Source organism: Antechinus flavipes, chromosome 1, assembly GCF_016432865.1.
Source record: "Antechinus flavipes isolate AdamAnt ecotype Samford, QLD, Australia chromosome 1, AdamAnt_v2, whole genome shotgun sequence".
NCBI lineage: Eukaryota > Metazoa > Chordata > Mammalia > Dasyuromorphia > Dasyuridae > Antechinus > Antechinus flavipes.
The window spans coordinates 29,793,771-29,818,421 of NC_067398.1; the positions used below are offsets into that span (position 1 = coordinate 29,793,771).

The 24,651-nt window shown below is 39.2% G+C and overlaps 1 protein-coding gene and 1 long non-coding RNA gene across 4 annotated transcripts in view; one reads left to right on the plus strand and one right to left on the minus strand.

The window, feature by feature from the left end:
* FRMD4B (FERM domain containing 4B) overlaps nt 1–24,651 on the minus strand; it is a 350,691-nt gene that overhangs the window by 191,906 nt on the left and 134,134 nt on the right. The window contains exon 1 of one of the 2 annotated variants that reach the window (XM_051980648.1): nt 17,902–18,375. The exons of the other annotated variant lie outside the window; for it this stretch is intronic. Within the exon in view, the coding sequence (XP_051836608.1) occupies nt 17,902–18,063 (162 nt within the window). The 5' untranslated portion in view covers nt 18,064–18,375. Of the gene's footprint in view, nt 1–17,901; nt 18,376–24,651 lie in introns of those variants that run through there. 2 annotated transcript variants of the gene reach the window in all.
* LOC127551159 (uncharacterized) lies at nt 7,478–11,928 on the plus strand. Of its 2 annotated transcripts, none has more exons than XR_007951021.1 (3): nt 7,478–8,571; nt 9,276–9,340; nt 9,793–11,928. It is a non-coding gene; the product is annotated as an uncharacterized LOC127551159 (long non-coding RNA). The 2 variants fall into 2 exon arrangements; XR_007951020.1 differs by lacking the exon at nt 7,478–8,571 and having other exon boundaries at nt 9,140–9,340; nt 9,793–10,183; nt 10,250–11,927.

Genomic DNA, 24,651 nt, shown 5'->3' on the forward strand with positions numbered 1-24,651 from the left:
CTCCCATTCTACCTCATCTTCCATACGATTACCAGAGTGATTTCCTAAAATGCCATATCCCTATTTCAGGGGTCCTCAAACTACGGCCACGGGCCAGATGCGGCAGCTGAGGACGTTTATCCCCCTCACTCAGGGCTATGAAGTTTCTTTATTTAAAGGCCCACAAAACAAAGTTTTTGTTTTACTATAGTCTGGCCCTCTAACAGTCTGAGGGACAGTGAACTGGCCCCCTATTTAAAAAAGTTTAAAAACCCCTGCCCTATTTGATTTATGGCAGTTGCTCTTAAAGTTACTCCCAGATCAAATATAAACTCCTCTGTGTGGGATTTAAAGCTCTTCCCAAACTGGTCCTAACCTAACTTTCTGGATTACTATATAAATTCTTTCTCTTATTCCATAGTCCAGTCAAACCAGTCTTCTTCCTTAATCTCACACATGGCACTTCATCTACCTTTAATGCGCTCACTCTCCTTCCTTAGGTCAGTCTCCTTCAAGTTTCCAATCAAGACCCCCTTTCTACAGGAGTCTTTTCTGGTCCTACCAGCTGCTAGTGCCTCTTCCTCTGTGATTACCTCTCATTCTGTGAATCTAGTGATTTAGATTATAAATCCATTGACTTCAAGTCTCAAGGTCATGCTTTCTGAATGAAGACTTTTCTGAACCTTCCACTTGCTAGTACCTCCTACCCAAATCATCTTGTACTTAATAATAATAATAACAAACATTTAGATAGTCCTTCAAGATTTACATTTCACATTTGATCATCATAACAATCCTGTGAATCAGATGCCCATTTCACAGATTAAAAACCTGAAGCTGACAGGTTCAACAAGCATTACACCTCAGCTAGTAAGTAACTGAGATAAGATTTGAACTCAGGTCCTCTCCAAATCCAGTACTTTAGCTACTATGCCTCTTAAGGGAATGTATGTGGGAATATGGGAAACACATTTATTAAGCACTAAAAATACAGTGCTAAATGATGAGGATAAGCTAGAAAGGGGTCTAAGAGAGCATCTATCTAATGTCTTCATTTTATTTTTTAAATAATATTTTATTTCCCTCTCAATTGCATATTAAAATTTCTAACTTAAAAAAAGTTTTGAATTCCAAATTCTCTTTCCTTTGTATCTCCTTTCCTCCCTTAGATAGTAAGAAATATGAGTTAGATTATACACATGCAATCATGTATAACATTTCCATATTAGTTATTTTGTATAAGAAGACTTGGAAGGAAAGAAGGAAGCAAGAAAACAAAGAGAGACAAGAAGGAAGAGAATAAAAGGAGGAAAGGAAGGAAGAAAAGAAAGGAATTAGAAAAAGAAGGAAAAGGGGAAGAAAAAGAAAAGGAAAGAAAGAAAAAAGGGAAGGAAAAAGTAAAAAATAGTATGTTTTAGTCTATATTTAGATAATATCCCTTCTTTCTCTGAGACAGCATGTTTCATCAAAAGTCCTATGGAATACCTTCATTTTAAAGAAAATTAAAAGCTTAAGGTGCTCACTTAGTAAATGTCAGAGTTAGGATTTGAACTAGGTCCTCTAGCTGCAAATCCAACCCGCTTCCCATCATACTAGGATGCTAATTTGTCTAGAGGTTGGCAGATGCTTAGTGTACTGGCAGCGGAGAAGGGAGGGCCAAGGAAATAGGAGGAAATTTAAGCCATACAAAAACAAAAACAAACAAGCAAAAAAAGAAAAATGTGCAATCATATTAAAGCAGTATCTCCCCTTGTACGTCGCTGTCCAGAGCACTACCTGGCTTGCCTGTCTCTAGCTCCAAGTGGCGGCTCTCCGGGGCTGGACAGATGAACGTGGCAAGAACGGCAGATAGTCGATTGCAAATGATTTCTGTATGTCTCCTATTTTCATGTGATTCTGTGATGTCGCCTATGACTCTAACTCCCCCCCAAGCATCTCACATAATACATGTCTTGTTTTGGTTGTCCAGCAAATACAGCACAGAAGCATTATTTATGTGGCGATGTGTATGTCGCCTAATGGGACAGGGGCACAAATGCACAAAGTGACTTTTAGTAAGGTTAAGATATAAAGGGAATTAGCCTTTTATAACCGCTGTGAAGAGAACAGAAAGTCTGGGACTCGTGTTGCTGTGGATCTGTCTGCGAAGGGTACATTAAAGTCTGAAATCTCCCAGTTTCCCCGCCTCCCTCTTTGCTTTTTCTTACTGAACCTGTTTTCCATATTCACTGTGATCTATTCTCTCTCCAAATCTTGCTAATTAAATCCCAGAATCCCAGAGCTGGAAGCAACTCAGAAGCCACTTTGTCCAATCCAAACCCCAAACGGAGTCCTTATTGCCACATGTCTGACCAGCGCCTTTCCATCCAGCTTCTGCTTTGAAACCCTCCAATGAGGGAGCGCCCATGTGTTTGGAGGCAGCCCATTCTACTTTAACAAGTTTTCATTATTGAGGAAGTGTTTTCTGACATCGAATTCAAATTCGCCTTTTTGTAAAATTTCTCAACTCATCCTTATTCTTTCACTTGCCACTTTCTTCGGCCTGTTCATGCTATCAGTCAATCAACAATTTATAAAATGCCTACTATGCATCAGATATAGTGCTAGGGTTAGAAAGACAGATGCAGGATGGTCCTTAACTTAAGAAGCTCCCATTCTGCGGGGGAGAACAACCCATGAACATATATACAGATTTTAAAAATTAATAAATTCAAGAAAGTTTGTGGAGGGGGAGGTTCTGGATGCTGGGGAAAATCAGGAAAGGCTACAAGGAGGTAGCCCCTGTGGATTTTTTTTTTTTTTGCCCAAGGTAATTAAGGTTAAGTGACTTATTCAATTAGTAGGAATAAAGTATCTGAGGTCAAATGTGAACTCAGATCCTCCTGATCATAGGGCCTCTGCTCTGTTCCCTGCACCACCCAACAGCCCCTCCTGAGCTTTGAGGAAGCTGAGGCTTCTAAGAGTTGGAAAGGAACAGGGGCCTTTGCCAGGGTAGTAGTGTTCATCACATCTCATCTTTTCTGTCTTTAATCATCTTGCCATGATAATCCATTGGATTTTAAGATTACTGCCATTCAGAGCCAAGATTGAGGATAGGCAAAGCATGTAGCTCCCTAGATGGAAGTGATGATGAATGCTTTAATTACGGACTTGTAGGGTGGGGAAGAAAAAGTTGGTGGTAAACACTTCAGTTTAAATTTATTATTATTATTTATATATCACATTTATCATATTATTTATCACATCATCATTTATTATAATCCTAGGAATATATTATATTTATAATCATTATACTATCTATGTAATTAAGATTATATATAATACTATATATCAAATTATTATATATTTATACATAAGGAGATCATGCTTTGTAGCATTTGCTGATTTCCAAGCAAAACTGGGAAATGTTTATTGTTTTTTAATGTTTATTTTTATAATAAACATTTAACAATTGGCTCTCACTGTCTGGTTAGAGCTGGTTATAATAAAACCCTAATCTTCAAAGAGATGTGCTATTAAAAAACATTAGTAGGACATCTAGGTGGTGCAGTGGATAGAGCACCAATTCTGAGGTCAGGAGGACCTGAATTCAAATTTGGCCTTAAGACACTTAACACTTCCTAGCTGTGTGACCCTGGGCAAGTCACTTAGTCCCAATTGCCTCAGCAAACAGCAAAAACATATTTTTAATGTCTGATAAATTTGCTCTCCATGGTAAATAGAAGTCAAGTCACTATGCTGTAGACACCAAAGCAGCATTGGACCTAGTGCCAAGGACAAATCCAGCCTCAGACACTAAGCTGTGTGTCACTTCCTACCTGGCTGCTCACCTGGACTTCCCCATTATCTCCAGATACTGATCTTCCCATAAGAACAAATCAGCTCTGAAACCCACACTTTCCCAGAGCTCCCTGTCCCTTGGACCCCTCTCTCCTTCTGACTGGAAGGGATGGGAGGCCAGACATCCTTTATTTAAGGAAAGGACCCAAGGCAGATACTTCATCATGTCCCACTTGGATTCAGAATTTCATTACATGCCCTCATGAGTCACCTCTCATTCTCCCCTTTTTTATTTCTTGTCTTTCCCCGTTAAGATTGTGAGGTCTTTGAAGGCAGGAATGATTGTTTGTCTTTTCTTGTATCCGTAACACATAGTAAATACATAATGTTTATTGTCTAATTGATGGAAAGTAACTTAACATAGCTTTGCCTCAGTTTCCTCCTTTGTAAAATGGAAAGAATGAAAAGCACTTGTTTCCCAGGCTTTTGAGGAACAAATGAGGCCACATTTGTGCTTTTTAAAAAGAAAAAAAAATCTTGAAGAGCTCACTCTTCAGTTCTAGCTAGTGCCAGAGAAGGTTGGATCTAAGTGTCTGGTGGGCAGTACAGTATAAGTGGTATCATTTTTCAAAATTGAACTCAAGTACATGAATGCCTTATCCTGGCACCATCCCCAGTATCCACCTTCTCTGCCCCTATGCTAATGAGAATTTCTAGGAAAAAAATATAAAAATCCTTGTCATCTCAAGTACTCTCAAGTCCCTTTAACTGCAAGTGGGTACCCAGTACTGACTGATTCATCTCTTATTGACTTTTTTATGGTCATGTTAATTGCTAGTGCTCTAAACCTCTAAACTATCTAAAAATCCATGCTCCATCCTCTCTAATAAATGGCCATAATTATACCTGATAGCTATATTCTATTTTACATACAGTCTTTTAACTAACTTTAGCAATAACCTTTGCAAAAGAGGTAGAATCATTCTCATTTTATAGATGAGGGAACTGAGGCTGAAAGTGTGATTTGCCAAATGTTAATACAGCTAATGGTTAATTCAAAGGTGGGATTTGAACTCAAGATCCCCCTGACCCCAGCTCCAGTTGATTCCCCACACCATATTTTTCTCCAGATTATTCTACATATTATTTGTTGAGAAGATTATCTGTTTTAAACTGGCTCATCTTTCCTTCTCCACCTCAAAATTTCTCTGCATCTGCAACTTCCATAATGGATAAGTCCACTAAGTAAAATCATCCAGACCCATCAGTTCAGGAACCCCTTGAAAAAAGGGCAATTAAAGGTAGCCTGGCACAATCCGAAGCTTCTGCTGCCTCTCTGTTGTCACCTCTGCCTTTTCCAGATGTTCACTCACCATTCTGTAATAACATGTTCTTCCTAAAGCACAGCTCAGAATGTGTCCCCTCTCTCCTCCCCCAAAGCACCAGTGGCCCCACAATGCCTAAGGAATCGTGCCCACATTCCTCAGCTCGGTATTTCGGTGATCGTGAGGAATATTTCAAGCTGTTTCTTCCGTTTTTGATATTATTCGTGTCCTGCCCTCCAGTCATTCAGGATGACGAACTATTCTCTAAACATCATCTGTGTTTTATTACCTCCACACTTTTGTTCTTGCTGTTACTTCACCAGGGATGCCCTCACTCTGTATCGTGTACCTGGGTAGCCTAGACCCATCCATATTTCAAGATTTAATTCAGCTGCCACTTTTCTCAATGTAGCCTTCCCAGGTTCTTCGAATTAATGTTCTTGCTTTGTTGGATGAATTCCCACAGTACTCTATATATCTCGCATAGTATTTATAATCTTAATCTATCTTAATATTTTTATATTTGTCATTTCCTCTCCTAAACTATAAAATAATTGAGGGTAGGAACTCTGAAAAATACAAAGGAAAAAATAGCATAAGGATTGAAGCCTAGTAAATCTCATCCTAGTTTTCCAAAAAGAGAAGAATGTAGACTTTCCCCTCTCCAGTTTAGTGAATATGGCTTTTTTTTTTTTTTTTGGCTGACACAATTGGGGTTAAGTGACTTGCTCAGGATCACATAGCCAGGAAGCGTTAAGTGATGGCCTTAATTCTTGATAAAATTCTAAAAAGCTTTATCAGAGGGATGATTTGTTTGTATTTTCAAAGGCAAGTCAATTAGCACTCTAGATTTAATTCACTAGGTCTTGGAGGGGCCACCTGGAGGACTTACCATTCTGGGCCAAACTCCTTGTGGTCTGACTCATCCACAGAGATCACTTTCACTGACTAGCTAAATCCCAATGTCAAATCTTGTCATTTCTACATTCACAAAGTCTCTCATCTATGTATCTTGCTCTCCAATCATCCAAACACCACTTTGGTACAGGTTCTCATTGTCTGTCACTTAGACAAGTGCAATAAACTCTTCCTGACTCAAGCTTCTTTCTCCTCATCTCAATCTTTTCTCCACTCGGCTGACAAAATGATTTTCTTAAAGCATCGATCTGTGTCACTTCCTCAACAAACCACAGTGGCTCTCTATTACCTCTAGGATTAAACATAACCTCCTCTGTTTGGGATTTTCCATTCTCACCTTCTTAGTCTCCTTTCTGTGTATTGTACAATCCGGTTTTACGGATTTTTCACTGTTTCTTGAACATGCTTAATTTCCCATTCTAAGCAGCTACACCCAAAGAAAGAACACTGGGAAACGAATGTGAACTATCTGCATTTTTGTTTTTCTTCCCGGGTTATTTTTACCTTCTGAATCCAATTTTCCCTGTGCAACAAGAGAACTGTTCAGTTCTGCAAACATATATTGTATCTAGGATATACTGCAACATACCTAACATATATAGGACTGCTTGCCATCTAGGGGAGGGGATGGAGGGAGGGAGAGGGAACATCAGAACAGAAACGAGTGCAAGGGATAATGTTGTAAAAAAATTACCCTGGCATGGATTCTGTCAATATAAAGTTATTATTAAATAAAATAAAATATTAAAAAAATTTTCCCATTCTGAGCTTTTCTGCATTTGCAATCCCTACTCCTGCAGGACTCACCTCTGCCTCTTGGTCCCCTTAGCTTCCTTCAAGATTTATCTCCAATCTTATTTTCTACAGGAGAGCTTTCCTGGTCTGCCCACTGATTAATGCCTTCCTCTGTGAGATTCTTTTTATCTGCTTTGCATATATTTTGAACATACCGATTTTTATGCAGTGTTTCACCACTGAAATGGCAATCAATAAGCGTTTAAGTCCCCACTATGTGTCAGGTATTGTGCTGGGTGCTGGGAATACAAAGAAGGACAAAAGCAGTGTCTACCCCCAAAGAACTTACATTCTAAGGGAGGAGGACAACATGCACAAAAGTTATACATAAATGAGATATATATGTAGTACAAATAAAAGGTAACCGCAGAATGTGAATTTAAGCTCTTTGAGGACAGGCTCTATTTTTGCCTTTCTTTGTATCCCCAGCACTTGGCTCTGTGCATGGCATACAGTGGGTGCTTAATAAATGCTTGTTCTCTTGACTACCCATCTCTATGTGTTGTGTGCCTCTATTACAAGGCTTTTTAACCTCTTATAGCCTCCTGAATCCATTTGACAAATATGGTAAACCATTCTCAGAATCATATTTTAAAAAGAAAATAAAACACTTGTGAATTACAATGGAAACCAAATGTATGGAAATATAGTTATCAAAATGTTAAAATTAAACGGAGAAGTTCATAGAAGTCAGGTTAGGAAGCCCAGTACTAGACTGGGAGCTCCTTGAGGGCAGGGCAGGGGCTTGCTTGCTTTTGCAGTTCTAACCCCAACCTGGCACTTGACTGGTAAATACTTAGTGAACACTCATTCAAACCTTCCTCCATGCTTTTATTCTGGGGGCCAAGAAGTAGCCAAGAGCTCTTAAGCGTGTCACCTGAGTCTGAGTCTTTAAGGTCTGTCCCTGCCACAAAGGGGCCACCTGACTGGGTCTATTACGTGATCTAATTTCCTCCAGCTTCCCCAGCTACCCAGGTGGCAATATCCTGCCTCCTACGGTGTGTCAACTTTGGGTTATTGGACTTGGCGATAGCCATCTCCTCTCGGAGGCGCTAATGAAGTCTGCGGGATGATCATAATCACTGATGTTCCCATAACGCTGTGGGCTGAGAAGCCCTCCCTCTACATTATCTCATGCTGACCCACACATCAGCCGGGGGCGGGGGGAGAGGGGGAAGCTCAGGTATTAACTGAGTTATTCTAGGCTTATACTCTGTACAACTAACTCATGGCCTTAAGATGCGCTTCTGTCTTATCTCAGGAAAATGAAAATCCCTTGAGGGGAGGGACTATTTCTTGCCTCTTAGTATTTGTGAAAGGTTGGTAGGACCTGTGATTTCACTGATACTCCCAAGTGAGCCTTCCTTTTACAGTGCAGTTCAGTTCCTGATGCCTCGATTTATAACCTAGAACAATACTAATTATAATAATAGCTACTATTGATGTAGTGTTTACTATGTAGCAGGTGCTGTGCTAAATGTTACCTCATTTGAACATTACAGTAACCCTGGGAGGTAGCTATTATTATCTCCATTATACAATCGAGGAAACTGAGGCAGGCAGAGAGTAACCCTGGGAAATAGCTATTATTATCTCCATTATACAATCGAGGAAACTGAGGCAGACAGAGAGTAACCCTGGGAAGTAGCTATTATTATCTCCATTATACAATCGAGGAAACTGAGGCAGGCAGAGAGTAACCCTGGGAGGTAGCTATTATTATCTCCATTATACAATCGAGGAAACTGAGGCAGGCAGAGAGTAACCCTGGGAGGTAGCTATTATTATCTCCATTATACAATCGAGGAAACTGAGGCAGGCAGAGAGTAACCCTGGAGGTAGCTATTATTATTTCCATTATACAATCGAGGAAACTGAGGCAGCAGAGAGTAACCTGGGAAATAGCTATTATTATCTCCATTATACAATTGAAGAAACTGAGGCAGACAGAGAGTAACCTGGGAAGTAGCTATTATTATCTCCATTATACAATCGAAGAAACTGAGGCAGGCAGAGAGTAACCCTGGAAATAGCTATTATTATCTCCATTATACAATCGAGGAAACTGAGGCAGGCAGAGTAACCCTGGGAAATAGCTATTATATCTCCATTATACAATCGAGGAAACTGAGGCAGCAGAGAGTAACCCTGGAAATAGCTATTATTATCTCCATTATACAATTGAAGAAACTGAGGCAGACAGAGAGTAACCCTGGATGTTAGCTATTATTATCTCCATTATACAATCGAAGAAACTGAGGCAGGCAGAGAGTAACCCTGGAAATAGCTATTATTATCTCCATTATACAATCGAGGAAACTGAGGCAGGCAGAGAGTAACCCTGGATGTTAGCTATTATTATCTCCATTATACAATCGAGGAAACTGAGGCAGACAGAGAGTAACCCTGGGAAGTAGCTATTATTATCTCCATTATACAATCGAGGAAACTGAGGCAGGCAGAGAGTAACCTTGGGAGGTAGCTATTATTATCTCCATTATACAATCGAGGAAACTGAGGCAGGCAGAGAGTAACCCTGGGAGGTAGCTATTATTATCTCCATTATACAATCGAGGAAACTGAGGCAGGCAGAGAGTAACCCTGGAAGGTAGCTATTATTATTTCCATTATACAATCGAGGAAACTGAGGCAGGCAGAGAGTAACCTGGGAAATAGCTATTATTATCTCCATTATACAATTGAAGAAACTGAGGCAGACAGAGAGTAACCCTGGGATGTTAGCTATTATTATCTCCATTATACAATCGAAGAAACTGAGGCAGGCAGAGAGTAACCCTGGGAAATAGCTATTATTATCTCCATTATACAATCGAGGAAACTGAGGCAGCAGAGAGTAACCCTGGAAATAGCTATTATTATCTCCATTATACAATCGAGGAAACTGAGGCAGACAGAGAGTAACCTGGGAGGTAGCTATTATTATCTCCATTATACAATCGAGGAAACTGAGGCAGGCAGAGAGTAACCCTGGAAGGTAGCTATTATTATTTCCATTATACAATCGAGGAAACTGAGGCAGGCAGAGAGTAACCCTGGGAAATAGCTATTATTATCTCCATTATACAATTGAAGAAACTGAGGCAGACAGAGAGTAACCCTGGGATGTTAGCTATTATTATCTCCATTATACAATCGAAGAAACTGAGGCAGGCAGAGAGTAACCCTGGGAAATAGCTATTATTATCTCCATTATACAATCGAGGAAACTGAGGCAGGCAGAGAGTAACCCTGGGAAATAGCTATTATTATCTCCATTATACAATCGAGGAAACTGAGGCAGACAGAGAGTAACCCTGGGAGGTAGCTATTATTATCTCCATTATACAATCGAGGAAACTGAGGCAGGCAGAGAGTAACCCTGGGAGGTTAGCTATTATTATCTCCATTATACAATCGAGGAAACTGAGGCAGGCAGAGAGTAACTCTGGGAGGTAGCTATTATTATCTCCATTATACAATCAAGGAAACTGAGGCAGGCAGAGCTTAAGTGACTTGCCCAGCATGTAAAGCAGAGACTAGATTTGAACTCTAGGTCCAGTACTCTATTCACTATTCCAGTTTTCAGAGAAGTGGTTCCCAATGTTTTTTGTTCTTCCAATCCCTTTCAATAACAACAACAAGATAATACCTCAGGGTAATTTGATATACTATTCATAATATATTTTTTTTGGTATTATTATTGTTCAAGGCACCATTAAAGTGTTTTAAGTGTGAATACATTGCCCATCATTCTGAACCGCATCAAGGGGTTCATGAAGCATTCAATGGGAGCCACTGATCTAGACACACAATGTAAGTGGGGAACAAACCCAGGTATTTTTGAGTGCAAGGCTTGAGTCTGGCCCCAAGACCCCAATCTCTTTCTGCTTAGCTCATAGTAGATGGTGAATAAATGATCCAAAGTCATTTGAATGACCAAACTACAGGTATTAGTGACAACTCCAGCCTCCCAGGTTCCCTGGAATTATAAGAGACTTTATTACAAATGCCAAAGAACTTATGTTATTCAACATGTTACTCACCATGGTACTTTCCTACTTCAACAAGCCTTCTCCATTCCATTTTCCTTTTTTCTTTCTTTTTTTCTTTTTTCTGAGGCAATTGGGGTTAAGTGACTGCCCAGGGTCACACAGCTAGGAAGTGTTAAGTGTCTGAGACCAGACTTGCACTCAGGTCCTCCTGACTTCAGGGCTAGTGCCCTATCCACTGAACCAACTAGCTGCCCCCATTCCATTTTTCTTTAGTGATGTTGGTTAGCTTTAAAAATGTCTTTAATCCTATAGGAGTAATGAGGATGATCTGTCCTTCTCAGGCATAGTATAATTAGAAACAGATCTATGAATGATGAATCAGACTTATACAAATTTACAAGTTTAATTATAGCTGCCCTTGAAAACACTAAGTTTACTCTTAGAGTCAACCAAGAATAAGTCTTTACTGATAATTCCAATACTTTATTTCTAGTTAAATAGTAGCAGTCTTACAACTTTTTTTTCTTTATTCATATTTATTCTAGAAATAAACAGCCACCTGCCTAGCTGTTGGTGGGCTAAATAAGCCATTCGTACCTTACATGCATCAAAATATGGGACATGTTCCATATTATAGAACACTAATTTTTCTGCTATTTTTTCCCCACCAAGAAATCATTGCTGGCACAGGCCATGTGAATAGTTAATCTTGTTTCATTAAAAAAAGAGCATGAATGAATAAACACTGTACTACAAAAGATTTCTAGTCACTGCCATGTAATGGATATTCCCCTACCTTTCCCCACCCCCAAAGCAAATGAGTTTTAGATTCCCTTACAAGCAAAGCCTATTCTGACTGCAAGTTACTTCTTTTTATCACTGGAATGACTAACAATGAGGTCTCCTCTCATATAAAATGGTCTTGTGTGCCTCCATGAAGTCATGGGGAATTTAGCATTCCCTCCTTTTTTTATCACATAGAAATTACAATTTTTAGTGGAACCATCATCGTACATGACACTAGCTGAGCAACATTAACTTTATTTGTTATCATTAATTAAGGAAATGAAGGTGAATGACTACAGATTAATAAGCAAGAAAGAATACATCAAAATAAAGTATTCAATACTTCTGTTCATATTTTGTTCCTTATTCATGTACCTCTCTTGAAAAAGGCTGCATTTTAGAAATAAGTGTTGGACATTTTACACATGGTCGACATAAGAAATTTTTTCATTGTACTAATTATAAGGGTTTTCTTTTTCTAGAAGGAGAGAACTAGGAACGAGACAAATACTTGACAACTGAAATAAAAGAAAATCAAATCAATGATTTAAAAAAGTGCTGAAAATTAGCAAAGCAGACAAAAGATAGGAATTGTCAATGTAGGAGTGATTGTGGGAAATCAGGTACACTAATGCATTGTTGGTGGAACTGCAATTTGTTCAACAATTTTGGAAATCAATTTGGAATTATGCAAAGAAAATAATTAAAACATGTATCCCTTTTGATCTAGAGATCTCACTGTTAGACAGCTATTCCAAAGAAGATAACAAAAGAAAAGGTTACATATTTTTCTCTATCCATTTACACATACATACATATATAAGTATACACACACACATATACTAAAATATTTATAGCAGTATTTTTTGTATTAGCAAATAATTGGAAACCAAGCAGAAGCCCACCAATTAGGGAATGATTAAACAAGTCATAGTATAAGAATGGATGGGATCTTGTCTTGTAAGAAATGATGACTAAAAAGAAGCATGAGTAGACTTAAATGAACTGAGGCAAATTGAAATTGAGTATAACCAAGAAAGTCACATATACAGTGACTGATTACAACAGTAATAGAAATAGTAAATGGAAAGAACAGCAGCAAAACAATCAAAACTGAATTCTATGAAATTATAATGATCAAGCTTGCCTCTCCTTTCCACAAAAAGAAAAAAAAAGGATGTGGGAATGTATTCTTCCTTTTTTGTTTTTGTTTTTTCCAGAGATGGAAAACTAGACAATATTAGACTTTGTTGACATGGTCAGTGGTTTTTATAAACTTTTAAAAAAAATTTGTGTTTTCTATTCTTTGGTATAAGTAATAGTTACTGATATTTCTTTGGTCAACAATACCATATAATCTTTTTCATGATATCTTTATTAAATTATACTTAGATAGAATGACGAAATAGCCAATAACTTTAATAATCTAGTGTTTGACAAACCCAAAGACCCCAATTTTGGGGATAGGAATGCATTACTTGACAAAAATTGCTGGAAAAATTGGAAATTAGTACGGCAGAAACTAGCCATTGACCCACACTTAACACCATACACCAAGATAAGGTCAAAATGGATTCATGACCTAGGCATAAAGAATGAGATTATAAATAAATTGGAAGAGCATAGGATAGTTTACTTCTCAGACCTGTGGAAGAGGAAGGAATTTATGACCAAAGAAGAACTAGAGATCACTAATGACTATAAAATTGAAAATTTTGATTATATCACATTGAAAAGTTTTTAAAATGAATGCAGACAAGATTAGAAGGGAAACAAACTGGGAAAACATTTTTACAGTCAAAGGTTCTGATAAAGGTCTCATTACCAAAATATACAGAGAATTGACTCTAATTTATAAGAAATCAAGCCATTCTCCAATCAATAAATGGTCAAAGGATATGAACAGACAATTCTCAGATGAAGCAATTGAAACTATTTCTAGCATATGAAAATATGCTCCAAATCATTATTAATCAGAGAAATGCAAATTAAAATAACTCTGAGATACTACTACACACCTGTCAGATTGGCTAGAATAACAGGGAAAGAGAATGCAGAATGTGGGAGGGGATGTGAGAAAACAGGGACACTGATACATTGTTGGTAGAATTGTGAACACATCCAGCCATTCTGGAGAGCAATTTGGAACTATGCTCAAAAAGTTATCAAACTGCCCTTTGATCTGGCAGTGCTACTACTGGGCTTGTACCCCAAAGAGATACTAAAGAAGGGAAAGGGGCCTGTATGTGCCAAAATGTTTGTGGCAGCCCTGTTTGTAGTGGCCAGAAGCTGGAAAATGAAAGGATGCCCATCAATTGGAGAATGGTTGAGTAAATTGTGGTATATGAATGTTATGGAATATTATTGTTCTGTAAGAACTGACCAACAGGATGAATACAGAGAGGACTGGCGAGACTTACATGAACTGATGCTGAGTGAAATGAAAAGAACCAGGAGATCATTATATACCTCAACAACGATACAGTATGAGGATGTATTCTGATGGAAGTAGATTTCTTCAACAAAGAGAAGATCTAACTCAGTTTCAATTGATCAAGGATGGACAGAAGCAGCTACACTCAAAGAAGAACACTGGGAAATGAATGTAAACTGTTTGCATTTTTGTTTTTCTTCCCGGGTTATTTCTACCTTCTGAATCCAATTCTCCCTGTGCAACAAGAGAACTGTTTGGTTCTGCACACATATATTTTATCTAGGATATACTGTAACCTATTTAACATGTATAGGACTGCTTGCCATCTGGGGGAGGGAGTGGAGGGAAGGGAAAAATCGGAACAGAAATGAGTGCAAGAGATAATGTTGTAAAAAATTTCCCTGGCATGGGTTCTGTCAATAAAAAGTTATTTTAAAAAAAGATAGAATGGAGGTGCACTGGAAAGAGCATTGATTTCAGTCAATATCAAGCCTGACTCTTACCAGTGTGACAAAAACTACCTTGGACAAGTCTGTTTGCCTCAACTGTGTGTTACAATTTACTTAATTGTAAAATGGGGATAATATTTCTCAGGATTGCTGTGAAGATCAAATGAACAATATTTACAAACACTTTAGCACAGTGTCTGACACATAGTAAACATGATAATAATACTATCTGCTCCTATTATTATTCAAAACATATTTTTTCTAGCCAGGATACCATATTGTATCATACCCAAGTCTTCTGACCTCATTTACAACCTTATATTACTATAGTATTTGCCTATTACCTATTTCCAATTAAGTCTTAAACCCACATTTAAAGATTTGTTTAAAAATCCATTTCACTGAGAAACTAAAGCTCTTAAACCTCTTAGATAATTGTATCATTTTCAAATAGAAATAGGGACCACTCATCAGTACCTGAGGATTCCTGCAGGTTGCACATCGACTTAGTTTTAAAATGTAATTTTACTTTTTAAAATTATATATGTATGTGTGTATGTGTACATTTAACTTATTTAGCTTATTTTGTCAGATATTTCCCAATCGGGTTTCTGAGCCTCATATTTGATACTGTCTTAAGTCATCTTTGGCCTTTCCCTGTTATTCCTTCCTTGGCTTTGATGTCTGTACACAGATAAATCATTTGCCATCATTTTATTGGCTTCCATCATACGTTTAAAACTGGAAGAGACAGACCTCAGAGATCACTCAGTCTAATGCTCTCACTTTACAGATAAATCTCAGGAAGTTGTGTGACTTGTTTAAGGTCACACAATTGGGAAATGTCAGGGATGGAATACAAACCAAGGCTCTCTCTGATTTTTTAAAGCCTTACTCAGTTTATTATATTTATTTATGAGTTTTCAACACTTATTTTTAAAGATTTTTATTTCCATTTTTTCCCGCCTTCCCCTCCTTCCTTGCCAAGAAGGCAAGCAATCTGATATAGGTTAAACAGAAGTCCCTCTTATTTAAGATTCAGTTCTCATTCCACTGAACCTCAGCATTTCTTAGCACCTTGTAAAGACAGGTTGCCTTGGCTGGAGTCCATTTTATAGCAAAAGAAAAAAAAATGAGTCATGCTTTGGGCAACTGGGTCCTTTAATTTGCTGTCCTGTGTGATAATGGTAAGCCCTATATAGAGTTACCCTCATTCCTTGCTTCCAGAAGCTTCTCTTTTGAACTGATCAGTGGCAAGGTCTGCAATAAGCCATAAATCAATTGCCTTAATCCTTAGATTGTGAAATCAATGTCCTTTGGACATTTTCATTCTCCCAATTTAGGTTTGTCCAACATTTAAAAAAAGAAAAAGAGAGGAAAAATGATTTTAGAAAGAATGAAAGAAAGGAAGGAAAGGAGATGGAGGGAAAGAGGAAAAAAGAAAGGTAGGAAGGAAAAAAGAAAGAGATGAAAAGGAGGGAGAGGGAAAGAGAGAGAAAACTTTCTGAGGGTCTTTTATATAAACCTAGCAAAATGGTGAATTCCCATGAGGTATTTATAAATTCAGAAAGCCAAATGAATTACCCAGAACATACAACAGCTTAGAAACAGATTGAAATGATTCTAAAAATATTACCTGTTGGTCTGCTTCTGATCTTTCTGGCTATAGCTTCATTTTAATAGGCAATTTAATTTAACTCAGTAAGCATCTATTAAGTCAGATACTATACTAGTGCCCTAAGTATACCAGAACAAAAATGAACACAGTTCTTGCCCTCCAGAAGCTTATACTCTACCTGGTTCAGAAAAAATGTTGACAGATAAGTATATATAAAAGAATTGGAGTAGAGGAAGGGCAGCATAGGGAGGAGAGGCAGGGATTCAGAGTTGCAAGAAGTTCTAATGTTTCAGGGTTGGAGAATCAGGTAAGGGCTGATATAGGATGTATCGATTGAACTGAACCTGAATGGGGAATAGAGCCAGAGAGCTTGAGATATTCAAGATATCACATAATGTGCTATAAAGTGCAAGGTAACCATTGAGCCAAAAAATCACCAGCTAAGTTTTGAGCAAAATACTTTTCTCCACTTCAAGACATGACTTCTATATGAACTAGACTTTCTCCTGACAGTCTCTTCCATTAAGACTTTTAGTTAATATACTTCATAAGATGAAATGATGACTTCTTGACTTGGATGGCTGGATGAATGGATGGGAGGTATCTGTTTTACAGAGACTTTATAGAGGCTTGCTTGCTGGTGATGGGCAACATACAAGATATTTTACATACAAATGACAGTTATTAGAGTAGCTTCATCTCTACCTAAAATATCCAAGTACCAGACTTGGAAAATTTTTACATACAAATGACAGTTATTACTTGTAGGGGATATGTATGTGTGTGTGTGTGTAACATGAGGATCTATAGCAGGCCAACCACCTTTTGCCATTAATAAAATCATTCAGTTCACTTCTATATCCTTGGTTAGGAAGTACAACTTTAGAGTAGATAGATTCATCCTTACCTAAAAGATCAAAGTGCCAGACTTGGAAAATTCATGACTCTCTCTTAAATAGAGAAAAAAAAAAAAGTGGGCAGAAGCTATCGCAAGCATGGTTAATAATCCCATGCTTGAGCAAAGTTGCTGCATTTTTTGCCTGCAAGATTGGACCTAGTGGAGAAATAAGGAGATTGTGTGTCAGGGATTATTCCCAAGCACGAGCATTCCGGCACTCTCTGGAGTATCCCCTTTTCTCCCTCCCCACTCCCCAGTCTGTCATCCTGCTGCAGGATTTCCAGAATTTGTGGTCCTGCTTTTCAAAAACCAGACTCAAAATCCAACCCAGCCTCAGCTTTTCCTGGCTCGGCATTGCGTGTTTGGGCTGCCCGATGGAAAAAAAAAAAAAAAAAAAAAGGAAAAGGGAAAAAAAAGAAAGGAAATCAGGATGCCAATACAGCAAAAATCTCATCAGCCTTAAGCTGGTGCAAAACCCACCCCCGTCACAGCAGGGAAACGGTTTCCTTTGAATTGAACCCAGAAGGAAAGGTCTGAGTTAATAATCCTAACCCACCCAAATGGTTGGGAAGGGGGCCCTTATCCGAGCAATGAAATAACCTGCGTGTCAGGGCGGCAGCCCCACGTCTGGCTCTTCAGCGGCCACCTTTTAACATCCCCATCCTTTAAACAGATGCTCAGAAATCCCGGGAACTCCCAGCTTTCCCCTCGGAATGGTCTCGGAGGGGGAGGAAAGACTGTTTATCGGGTCCCACACAAGTTTCTGGGTGATTTCCCCCACTAGCCAAAAGTAATCCTCACCCCCTTTGGATGCATGGGATGGAAGGGGAGGGGCTGGGGCGGTTGGGAGGAAGGAGAGAATCCCACAGGTTAAGAGAGTAACAAACAAGATCCCACTGAGGGCAAGCGCAAGGTGGGCGACTTTACCTGGTATATATCCCTTTGCCTGTACCACGTCCTCAGTACGTAATGGCAAGCCCTGAGTCTCTGCGTGTACCATTTTCTCAGCTTGGACACGGCCAGGTTCCACACTAAACAGCTGCCATTGAAGAGCAGGTTTTCCATCCCACACAAGAACAGAGAAGCCATCCCCTCTTCCCCTCGGGCTCCGGCGTCTGGTGCCCACTCCCAGGCGCGACTGGCTGCCGTTAGACCAGCTAGATTTGATCCGGGGAGGACGGCAGGCTGTTGCTGGAAACCAGGGTCCAAACCTCAAACAAACTCCTCTTTCAGTGTGGTTCCTCGCATGCTCTACTGTTGGGAGCAGTCCAGTCCCCCGGCTGCAGTAGCCGAGCCCAACCAGAAGCTCCCACAGCAACAGCCTTGTCCTGTGAGTGGCTTATATAAATCTCTGTTAAGCTTCACCGGGCCAGACCTGGTGTCTTCTAATTAAATTTTAAACCGGCCCCCCCCAACCCTCCCCCCACCCCCCCTCACACCTCCTCTACGGAAGACTGAGTCCGGAGGAAGAGCGTGCGTGCTACAGGAAAAGAACTATAAAAACTATTCTCCCGCAGATCGCGGAGGATCGCACCGCTCCCACAAACCGCTTCGGGCTCCCCAACCGACGGAGAAGAAAGAACGCTCTTAACATTCTGTTAGCTTCGAAGTCGAATTCAGTTATCATGGAACGGCGGGGGAAGAGCCCATTAAGGCACAGCCCCCTCGTCTAGATGCTGAAGCCCACCTGGCGGGAGGATGACACTTATATAACGTGCATCTTTCTCTTAGGAGCCACCGGGGGTGCAGAGTACCTGAATGTTTTCTCAGACATGTGGGGAAATGAACGTCAAAGCAAATCCCGCACGCTCTGGGCAACGTGCTCCCAAGCCCTCTCTTCCCACGGTCTGCCCAGGGGGCCGGCAGACCGACTCCATGCCAGTGTGCCCCAGCTTCTCCCTTACACCCCATCCTTCTGAGGCAGCCCTCTCATTCGAGGGGGAAAACAACAACAACAATGAGCATCATCGAAGCTCCGCCTCCCCGAACGGAGCACAGTTAATATACGCTCGCTGAAATAATAGCCCACAAGAGGATTCTGGGCTCGCTCCGGCAGGCGGGTAATTTTAGGTTAGGATCCTCCCCTTTCCCAGGCTTAAGCCTCGGCGGCTCCATCTCTACACCTGGAGGCTGCCTGCTACTGGAAGACTTCGGGAGAACGGTTTCTAAAGTCAGAGGATAATTAATCTTTGGAGATTTTTTTTAAAAATAGGGATCCACACAGCACTTGAGATTACCTAAGGCTCTGGAAAAAGTATCATGGATTTCCACATGCCACCAGTGCCGCCTGTCCTTTTAAAAAACGCAATTTGGGCCTTCATCTCTCCAATGATCGCCACACAAGAGCACAAAGCTTCCTTCATGGTGTCCAATTAACAAGTCTTATTTGGGTATTCGCTATGTGACCCACAATATAATAGGTGGAGAGGCTAGAAAATAAATAAAAATATTAATAAAAAAATAAAAAAATCGATTTAATTTAAAAGATGAAAAAATAAACTATTTTCAACAACAACAAGTAAGTAGTATGGAGGAGTGGAAATAGTTCTGGAGTGAGAATCATTACTATCTCAAACCAGATGGATGTTCCTGGATAGGTCATTTCTTGCCTCTAGCCCCTGCCCCCCAAATTCATTTGTAATGAATTTTGTAATTTCATTTTAGACAAATTCTTCTTGCTTTTTCTCCCACATGACATTCCATGGTCACTGCTACCCGGAATACGTTCTCACTTCTTTGCCTCTTAGAAATCTTAATTTGTTTTAAATCTCTGCTCAGCAGCTATCTTCGGTATGAGGATTTTCTTGATTTACCCAGCTGCAGTTGCCTTCTGCTTTCAAAAAACTTGCACGTGTTTTGCATATATTTATATATGTATGATCTCTTTTAATAGAAATAAACTCCCGGAGATTAGAGAGTATTTAAGTTTTTCTTTTATCCCCAGTAGCATATAGTAGATACTCATTGATTGCTCGTTGATGCTCATTTGATTGATTTTGGAAAAGAATTTGCCAATCTAATAATCTTTTCCAAATTCTAGGCCCTGATGAAAGGGCAAACTCTGGTAGAAGGGAAGTCCTTGGAAGGTTAAGAATGATTATTATTTATAGATTTTATATGCCTAGCTCATAGCTCAGAACCTTGGACGTATACAAAAGTTCTCAATAAATGCTTGTTGAATTGAATTGAAAACCTAAATATTTCAATTCTAGCTATATCAAAAAGAAACAAAGACATGGTTTAGAAACAAAAACTTATATCATGAATGGAAAACTACTAGGGCTGAAATGTGCTCAGAAAGTTTCTTGGTGACGGGGTGTGCATGTGTTTTCAGGTGCTGATGATGTTCTGGGAAAGGGCAGCTTAGGGAATATCAGCAAGAATTTACAGCAACGGTCAATTATCTCTGTCACATGATACCATCCCTCCACAGGGGACAAGGGAGAAACACCTTTTCTGGAATCTCTCTTTGCCTAAATCTAATGCAAATGAAACAGGTAAGTGATAAATCCCCATTTCACTTATTTGCTTTCCCCCAAGCATTTTCAATAATCACTTCCAACTTTGGCATTTATGAGATTAAATGATAACAAAAGCAAGCAAGGATTGTTTTAAACATCAGTGCTTGAATAAAGCCTAGGAGTTGGCTTTTCTCCATTTTTTTCACTTGTGATCTCACTATTTTGTTTTGTTTTACATTGAGATTGTCCATATTCAGAATTATTCTGTTGCTTCTTAATCATTTTCCACATCATTAAAGGCTTCCAAAGCAATTATTATTGAAACACTTATTTGCCATTTACAAAAAAGACCCAAAGCACAGCCTTCAAACTTATTATTATTATTTTTTAATTTCAACAATGACCCATGTTGCAGTGAGTTTTGTAAAGTGGTCACTCCAAGCGATGGTGACTTAGAACTTGGCACAAAATGAGAAATCACTTTGTGGTTACCAGTAACATCTAACCAATATAATGCCCTCCAATGCAGAAATGAACTCTTGGAGACACAGAAGGTGTCTGAATATAGAGGCAAGAATGGATTTCTTTCAGAGTGTAGGATTCATATGGTCATAGACTTAAAGCTGGAAGCTACTTAAAAGTTTATCTATTCTAACCTATTAAACTTGATGCTTTAAAGTTGTTAAACACATTTGGGAACCCCGCATGGGGCAAATATATCTACATTTATCTATCTATCTATCTATTTATCTACCTATCTAGATATCTATATGTAGCACCTATATCTATATCTATCTAGATATCTATATTTATATCCACCTATATGTACATACACACATATATTCATATACATAGCTATCACTTTGGAGCCATTGTTAGGAGAAAACATCAGAGAGTTTGATCTGAGTCATATATGGTGAGAAAAACTCAGTCCCAGGGAGTATCAGGAAACCCAAGGTTACCTAGATAGTAAAGCGCCAACCTGAGAATTCAAATCCAGATTCTCTAACTTCAAAGCCAGACCCAGCTGATAATGTATGTAATAACAATTTATGTGTTTGTAATTATTATTTTCAGTTTTTTAAAAATAACAACAATCCCCTGGAAGTTGGGATGTGTATTATGGTTGTGTGTGTATGCGCATGAGAGAGAGAGAGAGTGGATGAGTGTGTATCTATAATATTATCCCTATTTTACAGAAAAAGGATGGGAGAGGTTCTGAGACCTTAAGGAATATGCCCTGAGTAGCTCAGCTATTAAGAGTCAGAGCTGAAAGCTGAACCTAGGAAACTAAAAAGGAACACAGCATATCCTTTAAGAATGGGCTCAATGGGAACACAACCTATCGTTAGACTTGGACTTCCCGTGAAAGGAAAGCTATTCAAGAGAATGTTTTAAAATTGTTTGCTTTCTTTGGGGGGCAATTTTATTTATTTTTTTCCTTTTCCTAAGGACTTTTTTTCTACAAGGCAGTTGAGTTCCTTGCAACATACTGTAATTTCCTGCAGTTTTCTCTGAGGCCCAAGCACCCTCCTAAGTGACGGCATTACTCACACACCGGGGAGCGCCACTAGGGATGTTAAAGAAAAACCAAGATTATCAGTGGAGTGGCCATAGGTTCTCCTATAGGCTTTTGTCCAAAAATAAGAGGGATGGATATATGTGTAAGTGTGTGTGTATGGGGGTGAGGGGAGAGAATTAGAATGGAGGCTGCTGGTCTGCTCTGATGTTTGCCTTAACTCCCATCTCATGAATGTGCTACACAAAAAAGTTGAGAGAGGATGTGTCTTGTTCAGGACCAAAATCCACCTGACTTTGAGAACATGTATCTGCTATTCCACCAATGCTTCTAAAGCTTGTGATAATCTGGGTTCCATATCATAGTTTTTCACAGATGATATTACTTAGGTTTCACAATAACTCTTTGAGATGGACACTATGGATATCCTCATTCCCATTATTGAGGTAAGAAGACTGAGACTCTCCTTTTTGCTGACAACACGAACATCACCCAAACTGGCAAAATTTACTATAAGAAACCTTGATACAAAGAGAGAATGTATATGAAGGGCAAGGATCTCTTCTCTGTTCAAGAAAAAAGTTTTCATGACCAGAAGAATAGGGAATTCTAAGCCAATTTCCCATAAAAAGACTAAGACCACAAAGAATATTGTACTGAGGCTTTAATGTGTTGGGTCCAAATGCATCTCAATGAATATGCTGTCCATTAAAGATGGAAGCATTTTGAACTGGGAGGAAACAAGAGAGAAAAGGGCCAGCTGATCCATTTTGAATCTCCATCTATTTTTTTTCCAATTATAGAAACAATTTAAATGTTGAGGGTATAGAAACACAACAAGGAAAGCACTCTGGTGGTAAGTACCAGGGGCAGGATTCCTGGCTCCAGCTTCAAAATTCTGCTCCACTGAGACCCCTTTTCAGCACACATGTTAGTAAGGTCAAAAGAGATGAGCAAGTTTATCGAGAGGTTTGTCTCAGACGATCCAGGAAGAGAAATAGAGAGGTCACAGGGAAACAGCACGAGTTATTCTGCCGATAGCATGATAATGCCATAAGCAGGTCTTCCAATAAGACTGAGGTTCTCCTGCTGACAACATGAACATCATCTAAACTGGCAGAACTTACTATAAGAAGTCTCACAAAGAGAGGCTGGACACAAAGGGCAAAGATCCCTTCTCTGCTCAAGGAAAAGTTTTGTTGACCAAAAAAATAGGGAATTTTTTTTTAAAGCCAATTTTCCATAAAAAGACCAAGACCACAAAGAAGATTGTATGGAGGCTTTAATGTGCAGAGGCCCAAGATTCTTTCTATCCCTTGCTTATCCCCTCCTTTCTTCCCTTTCTCTTTAGAGAGGAGAATCCTGGGCTTGAGATCACAAGTAAAATGGTCCACGGTGACACTTCACAGGAAGCTCAAGTCAATGACCATATGCTGAGCTTTAGCCCTGCTATCAATGAACGAAGCTCAGGTCTATACTAATGCCTTTTCCTTTTTCTCCATCACTTTTTTCTCCTCATTAGATTAATCAGTGGCCATAGAGGTCCCCATAACTCTTTCAGCATCTAGAGTGTGTTAAAAGGTGCCTGTGTTCCCAGAGGATTTCTAGCCAAGCTCCCACCCTTTGATGGGTGGGATACCAAATATCAGGCCATTGCAACTGGGTAGGCATGAGGTCATGAAGGCTGGGACTAGGAAGGAAATGTCTAGCGACGAATTAGACAATAGCTAGGACGCATCAGCACAGACATTCTAGCTGAAGCCAGCAACTTGGATGAAATCTAAAAGGTCCAGAGCATACCTAGAGTGGGGCCCTGAAGACTGAACCTGCTTTAAAAAAAATGAACCACTTAAAACTTGTGACTTTAAGGCTTCTGTCTTCCAACACCCCATCACCCAATTTATCACCTTCGACCACACTTAACTTATATGTTTTTGATAAAAATAAATAGCAATTTGGATCTATATAACACCTTTCTTGTAAAAAGAACCAAGAAACTTCTCATGTACTGTCTAATTTATACTCATAACTCCTTCTTAGGTAGGCTGGGAAGCCCTGAGAGCTAGCACCCTCCTCCCCCCTTCTTCAGATGTTTTTAGAAGCAGTCCTGGGAAATGTGAATAACCTTTTCGAATACCCCTAGGGGGGAATGAATGAAGGAATAAAGAGGGAGGGAGGAGAGTTCTTTTTATAGCCTTTAGAATTTAGAGTTTAGAGCACTGGCCTGTTGAAGCCAGATCTCACTGGCTCCTGAGAATCAATTGTTAACATTTTCAGCATTAATTTTTATACCTTGGAAATCGGCAAATGCTATAGATCAAGGCTTGATTTATTATAGTGTTGACTTCTAGATTTAAGAAAGTGATGGGGAAAAGTTAATAATAGAGATTAAACATATAATGTGTATAATATTTTGGCGGTGAAGGGGAGATACGGTTGTGAAACATTTACCTATGGGCTAGATTCATGGAAAGTGCTCATACAGGAGAATGTCTAGAACACATTGGGAGAAATACGTGTTCTCTTGCCATAAATTGCCATGATCTAAAATGTGACTGGGGAGGGAGACAAGTCATGAATGTGCTTCTCTAGCTTAGAATTTCTTTTCCTTTTTTTTTTTTCCATGTTATAGCCATTTGGGAAGTGGTAAAACCTATGAACATCTCAGAATGATATTTTCAAATAAATAAAATATTT